This window comes from Vulpes lagopus, chromosome 4 (genome assembly GCF_018345385.1).
Source record: "Vulpes lagopus strain Blue_001 chromosome 4, ASM1834538v1, whole genome shotgun sequence".
Taxonomy (NCBI): domain Eukaryota; kingdom Metazoa; phylum Chordata; class Mammalia; order Carnivora; family Canidae; genus Vulpes; species Vulpes lagopus.
Genome location: NC_054827.1, coordinates 26,199,765 through 26,219,486, shown reverse-complemented (window position 1 = coordinate 26,219,486; position 19,722 = coordinate 26,199,765). Strand labels below are relative to the sequence as shown.

General features: G+C 34.5%; 1 protein-coding gene across 3 annotated transcripts in view; it reads left to right on the top strand.

The window, feature by feature from the left end:
• Positions 1 to 19,722, top strand: part of PURG (purine rich element binding protein G) — a 39,713-nt gene that overhangs the window by 541 nt on the left and 19,450 nt on the right. The window contains exon 2 of one of the 3 annotated variants that reach the window (XM_041752936.1): positions 51 to 929. In XM_041752936.1, the coding sequence (XP_041608870.1) occupies positions 57 to 929 (873 nt within the window). In that variant the 5' untranslated portion in view covers positions 51 to 56. Of the gene's footprint in view, positions 1 to 50; positions 3,278 to 19,722 lie in introns of those variants that run through there. The other 2 variants (XM_041752937.1, XM_041752935.1) reach the window with 2 other exon arrangements.

The window sequence follows — 19,722 nt, the reverse complement described above, 5'->3', positions numbered from 1 at the left end:
CTCAACACCCCTCCCCCACCCCACCCCGTGTGTCTGTTTGTCACTTGCAGCTGAAGATGGAAAGAGCCAGGCGAAGGGGAGGCGGCGGCGGCCGCGGCCGCGGCGGCAAGACTGTAGGGGGCTCTGGCCTAAGCAAGAGTAGACTCTATCCCCAGGCCCAGCACTCCCACTACCCCCACTACGCGGCTTCAGCCACCCCTAATCAGGCTGGGGGCGCAGCCGAAATCCAGGAGCTGGCCTCCAAACGAGTGGACATCCAGAAAAAGAGGTTTTACCTAGACGTAAAGCAAAGCTCCCGGGGCCGGTTCCTAAAGATAGCCGAAGTCTGGATAGGGAGAGGCCGGCAGGACAATATCAGAAAGAGTAAACTGACTCTGTCCCTGTCTGTGGCAGCGGAGCTGAAGGACTGTCTAGGGGACTTCATCGAGCATTACGCCCACCTGGGCCTGAAAGGCCACCGGCAGGAGCATGGCCACGGCAAAGATCAAGCCTCCAGGAGGAGACAGAAGCACGCGGCGCCCTCCCCACCTGTCTCTGTAGGGTCCGAGGAGCACCCTCATAGTGTCCTCAAAACAGACTACATAGAAAGGGACAATAGGAAATATTATCTAGACCTAAAGGAAAACCAGCGGGGTCGCTTCCTAAGAATTAGACAAACCATGATGCGAGGGACTGGCATGATAGGTTATTTTGGCCATAGTTTGGGCCAAGAGCAGACTATTGTGCTCCCAGCACAAGGAATGATTGAGTTTCGAGATGCCTTGGTTCAGCTCATTGAAGACTATGGCGAAGGGGACATAGAAGAACGAAGAGGTGGAGATGAGGACCCACTTGAACTCCCAGAGGGGACTTCTTTCAGAGTGGACAATAAAAGGTTCTACTTTGATGTGGGCTCTAATAAATATGGAATTTTCCTGAAGGTAAGTGAGGTGAGGCCACCTTACCGTAATACTATTACTGTTCCATTCAAAGCTTGGACAAGGTTTGGGGAGAATTTTATCAAGTATGAAGAAGAGATGAGGAAAATTTGCAACAGCCATAAAGAAAAGAGAATGGATGGCAGAAGGGCCAGTGGTGAAGAACAAGAATGCCTCGACTAGAGTGAAATTGAACTCCATCAGGCAAAATTTAAAATCATAAATTGGCTAAAAGTACTGATCCATAATCATTTGAAGAAGTTTATCCTCTTTTTTTTTGGCGGGGGGGGGGGGGGGGCCTTTGTTATCAGTAATACCTCTGGTAGTTTATACTTCAAGGAGTCTGATTCTCATGTCATACGTAGAACATTAGAATTCTTATGGGAATTCCAACCTTCCCAGAGCTAAATAGTTTAGCTGCTTCAACTGCTCCAGACTATTGAAGTATGCAAATCAGCACAAAATGTGACATTCTGACCTTCTAAATACAATAACTAAGATTTACACTGCACTATGACATAATCCTGAGAAAATATACATATACTTAATATGGAAGTGTGAATTTCTATTTAACAAGTTTCCCCAAAAAAGTATTCCATCCCTACTTCATTAAAAGCTGCTAAGCTTACCTGTAGGGCAGTTACCACAGAAACAGAAATTGACCTCAAGTATAGTATAAATATATTTCTCTATAAAAGTACATATAGAAATATATTAGTCATTCTTTGGATAACTGAATATCAAAAAGGACCAAGAAAGAATCAAATCTCACAGTTACTGTAGTATTCTATAATTTCAAATTTTGTGGTAACCCTGCAGTTTATAGTTGCCATATCAAAGCCGTGGGAGAATTTTAATTGGTTCTTCTAAACTAGTTGTAATCCCATCTTTACCTCTATTCGCTGTACCACGTATTTTTATTGGCATTCCAGAGTCTTGGGAATTACTTTTATGTCACTGTTGAGTGGGAGGCTTCATCCTATGGCTTTGCTATGGAAATCTTGGTATTTTAGCCTTTTGCGCTAATTTGAAGGTTGTGAGAGGTTTTTTCCCAAAATATATCATGGACTCAAGGTGTTATATTTCATGCTTCTTTAGCACTATTTCAGAGGGGTTGGTGCACCAGTTAACTGATACAAAAATACATCTGTAATAATACATTTTAGTAGCACTTTTGCAACTGCTACCCTTAAAACCATGTCAACACTTCCAATATAAACCTGGCTTTTACAGGTATTTTAATTCCAAAAAAAAAAAAAAAAAAAACTCTTTTTCTAAAAAGCATTTAGAATACAAATTTTCAGCCTGGGAAAAAATTATTTAAGGATTGGTTGTAAACGTATTTGAAAGGAAAATTCAGGCATTTTCCAAGGTGCTCTTTATGATACTTAAAAGTTTACTTTACACTAGACTCACCCATTTACCTGTATTAAAAATTACTCTCCAGGAAGTGCCACAGCAATTTTACAATACCTAAGCAATTTTTAAATAAGTGGAGATAGTGTATATGTGTACCAACCCACCCTGTATTAACTGACTGGAATTTTATCTGTTGAGCTGCATTTTATTCTGATTGAAATTACTGTCTTTTATCTTGGCTTTATTCACCTCCCACACAATAAGTCCATATAATCATGTTTAAGAGCCAGACACTGATTTCAACCCCCAAATATAGCTCTCATTGATGAGAGCTGGCTGCATGGATTGAGATCAGAATGTAGCTCTCCTTTTATATGCTATAAGTAGTTCAAAATCATTTTAATAATTTTTTTCTTCAGAAGTTCATCCCCAAATATATTTAAGCAGGATCAGTAAGAGACCTTTGTGAATTAAGAATTTTACTGACTCACCTTATTTAAAAAACAAGCAATCAGTAACCCAGACATATATGCTGGTATTGGTTTTCAGATTGTATTTCACATTTCCTCAAGTAGTATGAAGGAATCTCATTAGATCATTATAATTGTGGACCATCTGGATTACTACGGAACAACTGAAGGTTAGAAGATAATGTTAGTACTAGAGTTAATAGCACATGGTGGGTGTTGAGACTCTAAAAGTAGCAAGGATCTTTAAACAGTCCTAACTGTAAAATAACTATTGTAGACTTGATAAAAAGTAGTTTTTGGTATATGAAGGAGTGATGTGCACTTGAATTACTGTACTACTGATTGTTATTGCTGCCCATCATAGTGCCTATTAATAATTACCAACCTGTCAGATTTTGGCAAACTGGAGCTATGAATGTCCCAGTATTCGAGTGTTCCTATCACTATTGCTATGACTATATACTCTCTCTTAACACCTTCCCTCCTAAAATATTTATATCCATTAAGTCTAAATGATTTCTTTTTTGGTTTTTAGTCTGATAAGATTTGAGTGTTTATGTGTATGTATATATTTACATACATGAGTGTATATATACATATACATAAAACTATGTCAGACTTAAATATCTTTAATTCATTGTATATAAATATTAATTTTGCATTAATTATTTAAGTAAAGAATTAGTTAAATAGCCAAATCTTCAACATTGTTTGTATACTTCACAGCTATTACCGTCTCAAAGCTATAGATTGGTAGATGCGTATATACCGGCAACTGGATATACTTTAGAATCACTAAGCCTTCTGCCAGTCCTTTTGTTTCATTTTTTTTATCTGTATTCATTGAAAAATGAAGTGATGTTATGATTTTCTGATACTTAAAATTCCCAATTATCCATTAGCCATAATCCAATAAGATCCAGTCAAAACTCTGGTATTAGGACATGTATTGCCATGTATCTTATAAAATAAGCTACTATTTTTATCTGTGCAATATACATTTTATTTATTGTCATTTGTAACATAAATGAAGCTGCAAGTGTACATGGTATTCTTCAAAATAATAGAATCCCTGCCTTGGAGACATTAAACTCTTAAGGCAACTGGATGTTAGAAGTCAAAAAATGAGCATTCAAGGTAGTAACCAAAATTACTATTTCACTGTATAATTCTAAAACACTGATGATGTTTGCACATAATAACCCAAGTATAATGTGGTATAGACTCAAAACTGTAATAATATAAGCTAATAGTATGAAATTTGGAAACGGGTTCCTCATAATAGTTGGCAGTGTGCTACTAGCAATTGAAAGCAGCACTAATCTGTTGCTTATATGCAAAAGATGCAATGTATTATAAAAGTATTAAAAATTCTGCCACATTTTATAATTTTCCTTGTTAAAGCCCCAAACTGCCATGTCCCTTAAACTTGAGTCAAACACAAGCTTATTTGCACTAAAGAGCATGGCCAAAAAATAAACGACAGGGTGGAAAAGCTAGTTGGAACCTCTTGAAATAATTGGTTCTAATGGAAGAATTTCACATTTGTCTATTTGAAAGCTATATGGTCCAGGCAGACAATCTGTCAGTTCACTAATTTAATAATGCACTTTACCTTTTGTATATAGAAGATGTACATTTATGCCACTTGACAGGTGGGATGTGTTTCAATCTATGTAGTTAGAATATGTAGGGTGATCTCTTGCATGCAGATGTTTGTGTTGGAACTGCTATAATAACAAGTTTCCATTAAATCAGTGTAATGGAGGAGGGTAGAAGATGCTTTTGAAACAAATCCCAATACATTTACAAACACTTTTAAAGTAGAGTTCATATCTGTATTCTTAAGAACTAAAATCAATAAAAAACTATGTCTAGCCCAGATTAGTATTACAGTTGAGACTATATCTAGTTGAAACTCCCCATAATACCCATAATACCCTGAAAGTTAATTTTGAGAATCTGTGCAGACAAAAAAATTTTTAGTAATTCTGTTTCATTGTTGATGTGTGTTACAATGACTAATGAAAAGACAGTACATAATACTGTGTTAGCATTAAAAATATGGTTGGCTGATACGGTGTCATTAAGAAAACACCCAGACTAAAGAAATAAAGTCTCAAATTAAGAAATCCAAAGAGCCTAAGAACCATTGCTAAAATAAACAGTACTATTTCAAAAATTGCAGAACTAAAGTTCACCAACCAAAAAGGGTATTGGGAGATTTAGTGTATCCTTTCATCCTAAAAACTTCCTGAGATGTACATTTGAAAACTAGATAATTGTTGCTTAATAATAGGTTGTATGTACTTTACTAAGAAACACTGTGTACTAACAATTCATTGAGAATATGCTATATTTACTGCATTCATTTTATATATATGGATAAGAATACATTATATATAATCATTCTATCTTAATATATTCATGTATTTATATTGTAATTTTGCAAATATTTTCAGTAAAATAAACATTTATCTGAGCTGCACAATTTGAAGAGGATGAAATTGGAATCCACCCTCAGACACTCATTTTTATTAAGCAGCTACCATTGAAAGTTGATGTATGTACTATCACTCCTTTAGATTTTGTTTTATGGTTTTTTAATATTTAAGTGATTAGGACTTAATTTGAACTTTTAAGTGGTGTTCTGATAATAATTTTTATAAGTGTGAGATTTTTTTTTCCCTGCTTATTTCAAAATGTCTTTCATTGGAACTATTTATAAAATCCTATTCCAAGCTTTATGTAAGGGCTTGGCTTAGTCACCACATAGTCTGTCTATACCAAAAAACCAAACATCTTTGGCAGGATAAAATCTAAAGTAAACCACAAAGAGAAGTTAAATTTGGTTCTATGCCAACAGAATAATACAGGTTTAATATTTATCACTGCCAAATAAGATTCTGTAAGTCCTGAAGTTTCCTTAAAGATTTCTTGAATTTCATAGTAAAATGGTGGCTGATGGCTAACTACTCAGAGGAAGCAAATAAGGATGTTAGCATACTGTTGAGACAATCCATAGTCCACAGTACTGTAGCAACGAGGTACAGGGAAAAATATGTTTTTCCCAAGTTAAGTTTGTGCAAAATTTGAGTTTTTAGTTCACAGTTATGGTCAGAAAAAGTAAACATACCAAAATTTATGTAGGTGGATCTTGGAAAAACAATTTATGCATTAGTCTGCTGTTATCTTGTATAATGTAAAAAAAAAAAAAAATAGTCTTTTTTTCTTAATTTGACATGATTGTTAAAATTATTTATTTTAGTAGTGGGTTTTTAGTCAATATTTTTGAATAGGGAAAACATATATGGTACAAAATTTAAATGCTACAGTTAAGGAAAAGTAATAACATGTGTTACCCATTTCTTGTGTATCCTTCTAGAGTTACTCTGAATATTCAAGCATATGTGTATAAACATACATTCTTTTTAAACATACAAGTGAAAATATATACACTGTCCTGTACCTAGTATTATCAATTTTAGATGTCATTTTAAGTGAATTTTTTCCCTTTAACTCAGATACCATACTTGATCTAGTTAACATAGCACTTAATTTGAACTATAGTATTACACCAAGGGAACCTCAAGGAAATTTTGAATGAATCCCACTTATATTTACTTAAAATGCAAATCTATGTATATATTAATTTTAAAATGTATAAATATTTAATTTCCCTTCCCTATCCCTAACCACCTTGCCTTTCCTGTCTTCCCATCTTCCTTCCCCCAAAGAGTATTGATCTTTTTCCTGAAGTAATATGGTTCAGGACTGGCAGGATATTAAGCTATTTTACCAAGTGTTATTTTAGGTTAACTATGTTCTCCAGTGAAAAACACGTGTATTCAAAAGCTTTAACAAATTATCACTTTCAGTCAAGTTTTACTAATTCTGCTAATATTACCTTATTTTTATCCAAAGACCTTGCCATTATGAGAGCAAATGAGCGCTAGACTATAGTGAAAAGTTATGCTACGACTGTTGAAATCTCTTGATTTGTTAACATGAGCTTTTATCTTAATGATGATAAGGTTATGAATAAATAATTCATTTAGCAAGGTAGTCAAATCCAAACTACACAAAGGGGTAACACTAATCCTGATTGTTTAAAGCATGGATTCCCCACTGAAGGACTCAGAGTCATCCAATGTCCTTGGGACCAGAGGGGGTACTAAAGTGGTTTAGAGAGAGAGTAAAAACTTTGGGACTATGAGGTTACAAATAAACTAAACTATATCCTTTCTCTGCTACAAAAGTATAAAACACAAATTGATTTTTTAAAATGACATTAACATAATGCTTTAATAGTTTTTCAAATGCTCCCCACCCAAAAAAAAATCATTATTCTCTTTTCATTCATATCAAGCATGGATTTTAAAGTCACTTTTCTAATAGCCACCAAGAAAAAAATATCTGACAAATTGAAAGTCCCATACTAGAACCTTGAAGGATACTATCTAGTTTTAAACCAAATCAACCAGAGTAAAAGATCCAGTGCTATTAGAAATACCTTAAAATAGGGATCCCTGGGTGGCGCAGCGGTTTAGCGCCTGCCTTTGGCCCAGGGTGCAATCCTGGAGACCGGGATCAAATCCCACGTCAGGCTCCCGGTGCATGGAGCCTGCTTCTCCCTCTGCCTATGTCTCTGCCTCTCTCTCTCTCTCTCTCTCTCTCTGTGTGACTATCATAAATAAATAAAAATTAAAAAAGAAAAAGAAAAAAATCCTGTTTAAAAAAAAAAAAAGAAATACCTTAAAATATATGAGGATTGAGGAGGAATCTTTTTAATAGATTTGTATCTAAGTTTTATGAAAATGTTAAAAGGTCTAAAAAAACTCAAACATTGGTTTAAACTTTAGAATAATATCTCCATAATTGGTGGCATGATTTTGTTTATAAAATGAGAGGTGGTTAGAAGACAGAATCCTCTTAAACATATATTTTTAAAGCATAAATGATGAATAACTCCTCATCCTTGGCAGAAACTGTAACATTGGTAAAAATTTCCATTTTTTACTTGTTCAAGCTTAAAATGGTTTATGTGTTTGGCGTCTTTTTGAAAGAAGGGGGTCAAAAGGAAGGCAAATTGTCCTGCAGAAATGAGTTTGGTTAAATTTAGGCAAAAGAATTAGGAATTTCCCATCCTTAATCAAGGAGTTTCCCATGTTAGTACTTTCTGGTAAATTATGTTTTTCCAAACTTCATCTTCTTTCGAACGTCCTTTGTGAGAAATTGCTTATTCTTATTGAGGCCAATGACATCTACCAGTGAATAAAAACTTACTTATAATGAAATTATTGCTGCTACAGTGAAGTAGGTTTGCGGTGTGAATATAAAGAAAATACTCATTTAAATGGAATATACAGTTTCTTCTTTTCTGTTGTTGACTTATCTCTAAGACTGAATAGGAATGGCCTGTCTTCTAGTTTTTCCCCCTATATAGTTTCTATGTTACTCTTTTCAAAGTTTTCATTGTTCCCAGGAAATAATAGGGGGTAAAGAAAAGGGAAAGTAATCCCTAAGAAAAATGCTCATAGTAGTTAAAAGTTAGAGTTGCTCAAAGTGAAGATTGGGGAAAAAATACTTTTGCAGGGTTTGTCTTTATCAAAATGATGGTATAAACCTGTTTGTTTTATTTGACTAATTAAAGACAATTTTTTGAGATTCCTATATTCAGTAATATTTAGTATTTTATATTTCTTTGAGAAAAATGGTTCTGTAGTATAATACATACTCTTCAGAATTTTATTTATTATTTGTTGTGGATTTGATGAGGTTGTTGCCTATAGGTAGCAAATATACAAGTAAGAGAAGAGAAAAGTAGTGGCTTATTTTGTTTGCCTATAACAAATGAAATCAACAAACAAAATGAGAGAAATAAGACATTCTCAAAACTAAATCCCTACTTATTTAACCTTTAAAAGATCATTTAAAAAAAATAATAAGACCTAATTCTGCCAGTGGATGGCCTCTCAGCAAACCATTGAACTTCAGTAGGATGGCTTCCTTTTATGAAAAATGAGCAAGGGGCTCCTGGGTTACTCAATCCATAATCTGTTAAGCATCCAACTCTTGATTTGGGCTTATATCATGATCTCGGGGTCATGAGATCAAGCCCTGTGTAGGGTTCTGCACTCATCTCTGCTTAAGATTCTCTCCCTTTCTCTCTCCCCACTCCTGCTCACTCACTCTAAAAGTAAAATAATTTTTAAAAAAATGAACAAGATCATGCTAGAAGCTAAGGTTCCCTCCTACTCTAAACTTCCAAAATTCTGTATCAATGGAGTACGAAAGAAAAAATAGAGAATTGGAAAGTGTAAGACAGTCTCTCTATATTAATAACAATGGTAAAAAAAAAAAATAACTGGTAATGCAGCAACCTGTGATGATACCCAAAGAACATGCAGAAGTGGCAGTTTTTAATCATATGTATATATCTTTTTAGCCACACAAAATGAAATTTTGTTCCTAGTCCTTTTTAAGATCAAACTGTTATACACTAACTACACAACTATCCTATGCTTTAATTTCTTACAGAAATATTTTTTATCTATATGAGGTCTTATTCTTTGGAAGCATCACTTGTTTCTACACATCCTGTGATCATTTCTTATATTCTGCATGGCAAAAGAATTTTAAAAATTAACATCATTTCCTGAAATGTCACTGTACCTGAAATAACTTGAAAATTACATTGCTAAATAATACACTGCTACTATCAGTGCAGGGTCCCCCTGAGAATAAAGTACTACCCTTGACCCCTATTTCCTTGGTCTGTTGAGCATAGTAAGTTACAAGTAATGACGTTTAACAAAGGAAATCAGGAGGGTTACTGAACTGTGAACAGTATGGTTCTACTTTAGAGGACTTGTTAAATACTAGGGTATGCAAAGATAAGACATAATAATGAGCTCGTTTTGTTTTTAGCCTTGAGAAACTACCAAGGTTGATGATTGAAGGGGAAGAGAAGAGCACACAGATTTTTTGTCCCAAATGCATTTACGTAGGTGCCCCAATTCTCCAGTGGACAATGTGCCACCACCACTCTCAATAGAAAAAATGGAGAAGAGAGACATCTTTCCCCCTAGACCGCTGTTGTTGGTGCCCATTTGTTTATCAAAGACTGTGCTTAAGAGTAACCAAAGTATTTTGAAATGTGTATACACATGTGTATTTTATTAATTTCAAAAATATCTGTGCACAAAAAATTCCATTTCAGACATATTCCATATACTGAAACAGCCTTTAACCTGGTGGTGGTTCACAACAGCAAATAGTTGATCAGTTCTCAACAAATTATATAGAGTGAATTGGCTAATGTATACATTTTTATCTCCTCTATTTTCTCAAAATAACATACAGCTTAGGTTCTTGATGGTTTCTTCTTCAATGCTGTTTGAAATCTAAGTGGGATATGAGAGAACAGTTTAGTTTGGCAGTTATTTGCCCTTGCCATTTTGTAGAAATTGTCCTTAGCTTCCCATTTCAAACATTCAGAGCAACTTTACCAAAACACATGTAAGTGCTACCCAGCAAATAAAACAACAGAACCATAAGATAATAATTTAGGAATAAAGATAAGGGTATGTACAAGACACCTAGACAAAAAAAAAATTCCTTATCATTTGCTAATTTGCTTCAGAAGCTGCTGTATTTTATTTCTAGGTTTTTCGGACTAGCAATGTGATTTATACCAATGATTGGCCGTCTAGAATTTCGGGACAAAATAGTTTGAAATTTATTATGGAATTTTATCTATTGCTGTTCTCCAGAAAGGATAAATCATGTTATAATCATCTATAAACATAGAATTCTAAAACTCCATCACTCATAATCTTCCTCCCTTCTTTTTCCCCCTCTCATACACTGTACCCTATTGAAAGTGGGTAGGAGCACTAATTTCTTCCACTACCACTATGGCCCCACTCCATCCTATTTATTTGTTTGGGTGACAATTGAAACACATTAAAGAAAGGCTAAAGAAATCACTGTATGAACTAGATCTATCGAGTAAGAGGGGGTACTACTTCACTCAACTAATCTCAAACTCTTAACCATATTTCTATACAGCAATTTAGGATTAATAGAAACATTTCACTTGGGAAGATAGGAGCTGTAAGGTCAATTAATCCAACTTTTGAGTACACACAATGGACCTTCAGGAAATAATTCGGCATGATTGATAAGTAATTTCGAAAATTAATTTAGCTTCTAGAAGAATTGCACCATGACCATTTTTAGAGAAGGTGGTAACAAAAGGAAGGGCTGATCAAAATGTATTAGTACTAACAACTATTATTTATTGAATACCTATCATATGTTAGGCATTGCAGAACCCCTTGTAACTGTTCTAATCCTTATAGCAACCCTATTACCATCCCCATTTTAATATGATTTTCCAGAGATTTTCAAAAGTGATTCAGTATTTCAGAACTAATATACTTGAACACAAATTGACACCAAGCTAAAGATTGTGCTTATTTCAGTTAGGCCAAACTATCTTTAAGAGTTACTCTAAAATTTAACCCCTTGTGCTAATAAAGCACAATCTACCCTTGAACACCCCCAGTAAATCTGCCTCAGATTACTAGGAATTACTTTATCCAAAACTAATCCCTTTACCACCAGGACACACTCCTTATGTAAGTGTTCATATAGTTAATTGAAGTTCAGTACTAATAAATACAATTTATTTGATCTTTAGTTTACAGATTGACCAATCTCAACCAAATATTTTAGATAAATGTCAATAATTTTGAAAAGAGATCAGATGATGAGAACATAGATGGATCACCCTAATATAACCCTTAAAGGCAAAGGAGACATATTACTATTTACTATGGATCTACAATTTTATTTTCACGAACCAAAATCAACTGATCATGTTGAATTGATTTGGCAGTAAGTCTTGTCATTATTAGTGAAAACATTGTTGTTTCTTACGCTCCTTTTTACCATCTTACTCTTCCCACTCCACTTATTTCGATATTTCATTGCCACATTTTTCCTGATCCCCAGCAGCATTAATTGAGATGACTACCTTATTTACCAATACACATTTTTCTCCGTTGCTCCAGGCCAGTGGTTTTCAATTATTGGTGTAATTAAGGGTCACCCAGAGGATTTGTTAGCACACCGATGGCTGGCCCCCACTTCCTACGTTTATGGTCTGTAGGTCTGGGGTGGTGAGGAGATGACAAAAAATTTACATTTCTGACACATTCCTAGGTTAGCTAATGCTGCTAAAATGGAGAACACACTTCAAGAAACACTGTAGGTCGCTGTGATTTTACCTTAGCTACAAAAGACAGTGAAGGAGAAATGTGGTCAAACAACTATAGCACCTTGGTAGAAAGAAGACTCAGAGCTATATCATTCTGCCTTGAGAAGTTGACAAACCTAAAACAATATTTTTTATAAATTGACTAGACTTTGGATAAAAATCATTTTCTTTTTATCCTTTTGTTACATTTAATAACTTTCCTTCTCTCTGATTTTTTGACAGCACTCGAGATAATTCTTATATGGATTAATAATTACGAATTCTCAAATGAGAAGTTTAACATTCAAATTTATGGAGACTGAAACGTATTTTTAATGTACTAAATAACTGGTATATAAATCTTAGTAAAGGAAAGTAAATAATTTCTTTACTCAACAGTTGTTAAGAAGTGTTAGTGAATATTAAATATTATGACTTGAAGGGGCCTTAGGATTAGTTTAGTTCCTCAATTTTACATTTTGTGACATATGTCATGTAGCTCAAATGGTTCATAATAACTAATGTAGCCAAGTAAAAAGAAAATAAAGGCAAAAGCTTAAAATGCTGTTTGTCTCTTAAGATATACAAATGATAAGAAATATACTAATTTCTTTTAAAAGCATATATTTTCACCATCTTCTTGTGTCTTATCTATATGTGTAGGATAGAGGAACCATAGATATGCTGTAATATATTTATGGTACTTTTTTCAAATTAACAGTGGAACCACTGATTTTAATTTGAAGATACTTCCCCTGGATGCTCATTGAGCATATTTGAAAATGTAACTAACTTAAAAATAATTTATATTATATTTACTAACCTGTGGACATTCTATGATTAATGTGTTGATCAAAATTAATAGGACAATATTTTGTATATAAATCTATAGAATTAATATATATGACATAACCTTATAGCTGTCATTCTAGTGGATCACATTTTATCAGAAATACTAGGTCATTCATATATACATATTTGGCAGTTATGCAAGTTCATTAACTTCTCTTTCCAACTACTACTACTTTGATGATTAGTGCTCCAAAACAATGAATGGATTCCTAATTGTGAAAAAGATGAACATAACAGAGATAGTCGCCAAGTCAAAAAGGTCACAGGCAGTATAACTTTTTTAAAAATTCTCTGTCCTCTTTATAAGTACAACTTAAATTTTAGATTTAAAAAGTTTAAGGCTTAGAATTACAATCTGAGGAAGCTTCAGGCAGAAGAGAGATTTATAGGAAATTTCAGCTCAACATGAGAGCAAACTTCAAGAAGTAGTGTTGCTTACATGAAGCTGAAATTATTTAAGGCAGAGAATAGACATGCACTTAATTTAGAATGCATAAAGGGAATTGATAAATCAAGAAAAAATGGATTGTTACTACCTTGAAGATTCTTTTCAGTTCTGAGAGACAGGATTTCTTGGGAATACTTGGAACTTTTATATTCAGGTCTTCTGTTAATGTATCAAGTTGGATAAAGAAGTATGATTTCAGTTTTTCTAGTATTATTCTGAAAACATGTTAAAATCATTTCCTCCCGCCCCTTGTTATTACAACACAACATAAGAGACATTTTCAAGTATTTATGACCTATACTAAATAAGTGCATTAGTTAAGACAGGTTTCATGAGATTTGCTTGCAAAACCAAGTCTATCTTTTTTAATTTTCATAAGAAATTTTTCGCTTTTGATCATCTTTTTCAGAAACAACCATATGAAGGGATGATCATAGTACTTATGTCGCTCTTTCAAAAGTACCTGCTACAGGTTTATTTGGAAAGACACAAGTGATAGTACAGTAAATTACAAAACCAAATTATTGAATATTATCAAAGTTTTTCTTTGTAAAAATCTAGATTTGATTTGTTTAAGGATTGAAGCAATAAAATATTTTCCTGCTCTATTTTTTCTTGAACTACTAATTTAAGATGGAAAGAACACAGTTCACTATTTCATCTTAAGCTTTCTGTATTAGAGAATAAGATTCCACGTAGGTTAATTATTGCTGCAAATAATATATGTTATTCTCTCCTGGAGAGTTTCAAGGCTTTGTATAGGGCAAAAGGTAGCTGTGGCAATAATATCTAAATTCAGGGATCTAGTATGAACCAATATAAAACTCAATTCTCACTTGCAGGGTCCACTTTTTCTTTTCACTTATTCCAGGTACCTAGTGCTTTCTCATGATACTGTAACATTTCCAAATTTCGGTGGACAAATAATACATTTTAGAGAGAGATCTGAGTAAGCCAAAATGTATTACACCAAAGTCTATAAATTATATCAGCATTACACATTTCTAAATATTTAGCTAAGTGAATTTTATTCTACACAAATATTACACGTGTGTGTGTGTGTGTGTGTGTAAAATTTAAAGAAAGCCCAATCTTCCCCCCACACACACCCCGTGCCCCTAGAGAAATACTGACAAATTGGTTGCATCTTGTTTATTACTACAATTGATTGGCTGCCTTAAAGTACTATGTTAAGAATTTGAAATCTGCATCTATAGGGAAAGAGAGAAGCACAACATTCATGCCAAATATTTGCTATTTGTCATCTCTGCTTTAGAGCTATAAAAGTTCTCATTATAGCTCTAAAAATTTCAAGCTTAACCAGACAGCTGGTTCTTGCAACACAGACTACCATTTGACTCACTTAAGAATATCTCTTCTAATATTTCAAAGAGATTGTTTTAATCCAATAATCCCCCCTTTAAAACAGTAGAGACCCTCCAGTATGCCTCTAAGGAATTCAGAGTCATGGCCGTGATGGTGTCATCAAGAATTTCCTTAAACATTAAACTTTGTCTCTAATGAGTTCTAACCTCCATTAAAATGATAGAGGTTTCTCCCTTTAAAATTTAGTTCAGTCATTCTCAACATTCCCGTATATAACATATTAAAAATATGGGTCTAGTCCCCTCCCCCAGAGATTCTGATTTGGTTGGTCCAGAGTGGGGTTCAGAAATTGGCATTTTTGTCTTGCTCTTTCTGAATGGTATGGAGGCCATTCTTTGTCATGGCCTTAGACTTGCATTCTTTCTTCCATATCATCTTTCCATCTGGAATTGTTTAGATTTTAATACTGTCAGCCAAAGAGGTTTATTTTTTATTTTTTTTGTTATCCTATGAACAAGTAATAGCTAGGTAGGGCTCACTTTAAACATAGGCTAAATACATAAACCCAAGTATGTATGTATATATGTATTTATTTATTTATTTATTTATTTATTTAAGATTTTATTTATTCATGAAAGACACAGAGAGAGAAAGGCAGAGACATAGGCAGAGGGAGAAGCAGGCTCCAGGCAGGGAGCTTGATGTGGGACTTGATCCGAGACAACCCAAGTATTTAATCTAGGATTTTGTACTACCATATTGTCTAGCTTTCTGGGCAATGATCAATAAGAATGCTAATTTCTCCCCCACCTCCTGTGCTCAAATTCAGACTACTTAATATGTAACCATTGGTTACTTCCTCCCCAGATTTCAAAACCAAAATATTCTGTCCTTCCAGCCTGAGTCAAGTCCATAGGTGATAGTCTTCACTCTCTCACAAGTTGACCCTCTAAGTCTCAAATGACTTTTCTCAATTTTTTGGGTTTTTTAGATATAAACTCACAATTTATCAGGGGTACAAAAAATATCCTTAGTCAATCTGAATACCTTACTCTTCTGGTCTAGTTCATTTTTTTTATTGTGGTTAAAAAAAAAGCAAATAACATAAAATTTACCATCTTAACCATTTCTAAATATGTATTTCATTAGTGTTAAGTGTATTCACCTTGTTGTACAAAGTCCAGAACTTTTTCATCTTTCAAAATGGAAAGTCTAAGCCCATTGAACAACCATCTGTCACTTTGCCCCATCCCCTAAAAACCACCAATCTACTTTCTTCTCAACCTATTTTTTAAATAAGCCAGATACTTGCTTTCTCCTATCAATAACAAGTTTATTGTTACTTAGCTCTCCACATATAATCCTTATATCTTGTGTTGTTAATAATTTTCACATGTAAAAGGATTTACATAACCAGGGCACCTGGGTGGCTCAGTCAGTTAAGCTTCCAACTCTTGATCTCAGCTCAGGTCTTGATCTGAGAGTTGTGACTTCAAGCCCCATGTTGGGCTCCATGCTGGGTGTGGTACCTACTCAAAGAAAAAAAAAAGATTGAAAATTGCTTTGCTTATATTAATGATCCCTATAATCTGGGGATCCCTGGGTGGCGCAGCGGTTTGGCGCCTGCCTTTGGCCCAGGGCGCGATCCTGGAGACCCGGGATCGAATCCCATATCGGACTCCCGGTGCATGGAGCCTGCTCAGGCTCCCGGTGTATGGAGCCTGCTTCTCCCTCCGCCTGTGTCTCTGCCTCTCTCTCTCTCTCTGTGACTATCATAAATAAATAAAAAATTAAAAAAAAATAATAAAATTAATGATCCCTATAATCTCAGGGTGGGGGGCTGCAAATGAAATATATATGGTCCTACAAGCTCCTCTGAGTTACAAGGAAAGGTAACCTTTATTCCTCATGAGACCTAGGGGTTTCCAGAAGGATACTTTTTGTATGTTTTTTGTTTGTTTAAGGTTTGAGGTTAGAATTACCAGAGCAGTTAAATTTAAATCATGGCATTTCTGTAGATTTTTTCTATGTACATTCTAGAATCATTTTCTTATTACTTATGAAGTAGATTGGAAACTCATCTGGAATTTGGCAGAGTTAATATTCAATAAATGCTTTCAAAATCTTTTCTGTATACAATATGAAACTTTACCTTTATGCAATTTTATTAGAAATATTAATTTGGGGTGGCTAGGTGGCTCAGTTAGTTAAGTGTCCAACTCTTGATTTCGGCTAAGGTCGTGAGATGGATCCTCACCTCAGGCTCTGCACTGGCAATGAACTTGCTTAAGATGCTCCCTCTCTCTCTCTTCCTCTACCCCTCCAACACTTGAAAGAAAGAAAGAAAGAAAGAAAGAAAGAAAGAAAGAAAGAAAGAAAGAAAGAAAGAAAGAAAGAAAGAAAGAAAGAAGAGGAGAAGAGAGGAGAGGAGAGGAGAGGAGAGGAGAGGAAAAGAAAATTGGAGAGGAAATAGGCATAAATAAAAATGTATTTTCTGCAAATGGAGTGTTTTAAATCCTCTTTTTTTTTTTTTTTTTTTTTAAATCCTCTTTTCAAAATCTTTGGCAGTCAGAAAACCCAAACTCAAGAAACATTCTTGAAACTCTTATTTTTCAAACTCTTTTATTTTTTTAGTTTCTCTGCCTCTGTTTTAAATTTTTTTCAAGAAGTTAATAAAGCTTTTAAGAAGTTAAGAAAGCTCTAAATCCTACAAGCAATACCCATCTAAATAAACAGAAATGCTATAGTTATGGATATTATTGTGACTTTGACATAGAAAAAAATGTACCTTTTCTTGGCCTAAATTATCTTGGAACTAAGACAAAAACTAGTTGCTACTGATTCTTGGATAATGGTAACTGAATCTTTCTTCATCTTGTGAATTTGCTGACTCATAATATGAATGTATATGACTTTTTCAGACAAATGCTATTTAGAACAATTATAAATGATTTCATAATTTTTGTAGCAGCCAGCTATTTCTTTAATGATCTGCTACAACATACTGATAATATTTACTTCAAAGAAAATTCTTTAAAATTGAATCTCATTATCCCTTTGATCTCCATTATAAAATTAGAAATGTTTTCTCTTATTAAGAAACAATTTTTGAGTTGAAAATATTTAGTGAAAGGGATCCCTGGGTGGCGCAGCGGTTTGGCGCCTGCCTTTGGCCCAGGGCGTGATCCTGGAGACCCCGGATCGAATCCCATGTCGGGCTCCCGGTGCATGGAGCCTGCTTCTCCCTCTGCCTGTGTCTCTGCCTCTCTCTCTCTCTGTGTGACTATCATAAATAAATAAAAAAATTAAAAAAAAAAAAAAAAGAAAAGAAAATATTTAGTGAAAGAGTTGTAGTGCATCTGATTCATTAACATACTAAATAATTACTGTTTCCTTTCCAGTGCCCCATCACCATTTAAGATCCTTCTTCATTGCTCACCATTATCTCCCTAGTCACAGAAATTCATTGAATGCCATGCAATCCTCAGAGGACACACTGCCAGCCGTCTAGCACTTAACCTCTCCTCTATAGTCTCTAACATAAGCTCGACACTAGTATTTTGCCAGTAAGACTCTACTTTATATAGTAAAATCTTCAGCCTGAAAATTCCCCAAGTTCTGAGCCTTTTTTGACAATTATTTACATACTTGATCAATTATAATATTAAATTTACTTGGAATAAAGAATGCCTTTTTGACTTATAATAACTAAAGCGAATTTGCATTATTGTTCTTCCTGTATTATTAGACTGTACTCCTATTTAAGGAATCCTTTGGGTCATGAGGTTACTCTGTGCAATTTGGTTTGTTAACCACCGTTCACTCTGACTTTTTTTTAAAGACCCAAATATTAACACCTAATGACATACCAGGCTTCAATTCACGCAGTGTATTCCATTGAAGTGATTTCCTTCTACCTTCAGAGACATTACATAAGATCTACATTTTATTTGATGGAAATTTTTTTACAGTTTATGTGGAAAAAAATCAATCTTAGGTAAACACAGTTTGATTCTTACATTAGGTTTTCAATGATTTAATTCTAAATAATTAGTTTTAATAATTTTGTTACAAAATAAATGTGCTATAATTAATAAAGCCCCCCAAATTTTTTGTGTTTATTCAGACTATTTTTTTCAAGCATTCTTGGAATGTTAAGAATTCGAAGGTCTCGCTTTTTCCCTCCTGGTGTGTAGCAGTGTGGCATGGAGAGAATGGCACTGTATTAGAAGCCTCCACAGTGTGCTTTGTAGCTGGCCATGCGGCATGTCATTTAACCTCTTGCTAATTCATCGGTTGTGAAGATTGGATCGCAGTAGATGATCCCTAGGAACCTTTCAATATCTATATCCCTAGAGTCAGAGAAACTTCTAGTTACTTTCAACTTCCTTTTATGGCCTTTCCACATTCTTCTTCAGAAGCTCTTTGTTTCGTTTGACATTTATTGACCATCCTATCCTCCTTGGCATCCTTCATACTTAGTTACGGTTGCTTTAGAAAAGTGTTTCAGTGTACTGTTTCTCTCCCTAATTTGCTCAGCCCCACTTTTTTTTTATTAAGTTTAAAACCGTAGACAGTTTTTTCCTCTTTTCTGTTCCCCTCCACACCTAGCACTGCTGATTGAATCATCTCTCTTCACTCAATCACCACTGTTCCCACTCCTGTTTTGCCTTTGAAATCTCGTTGCTTCAGGATGACAGTACTTCACAGACAAATCAAAATGAAGACAAGTGGGAATGGAAAGTGATAATTGTAAAACCTGGTAAGAAATACTATGTCATTTTGTTTCAAGGATTGACTCACAAATTAAGATGGAGTAGAAAACGGGATCTTTTGTGTCCTGCACATCCTAAATTTTATTTCAGAAATATTCTTTCTCCCCCACCCCCGCAAAAAAAAATAAGAAAGAAATATTCTTTCCCTTGCTTAATAGGTCAGTCATCCAGTTCTTTCACTCCGTGGATGCTGAGTGGCTACTCTGTGCCAGACCTTATTGCCAGGGACTAGAGATAAAATAATTTACAAAAGAAAAATATTCCACTGCCACACTGCCATTAGCCTTAAGTATGCCACATCCGACGTTAT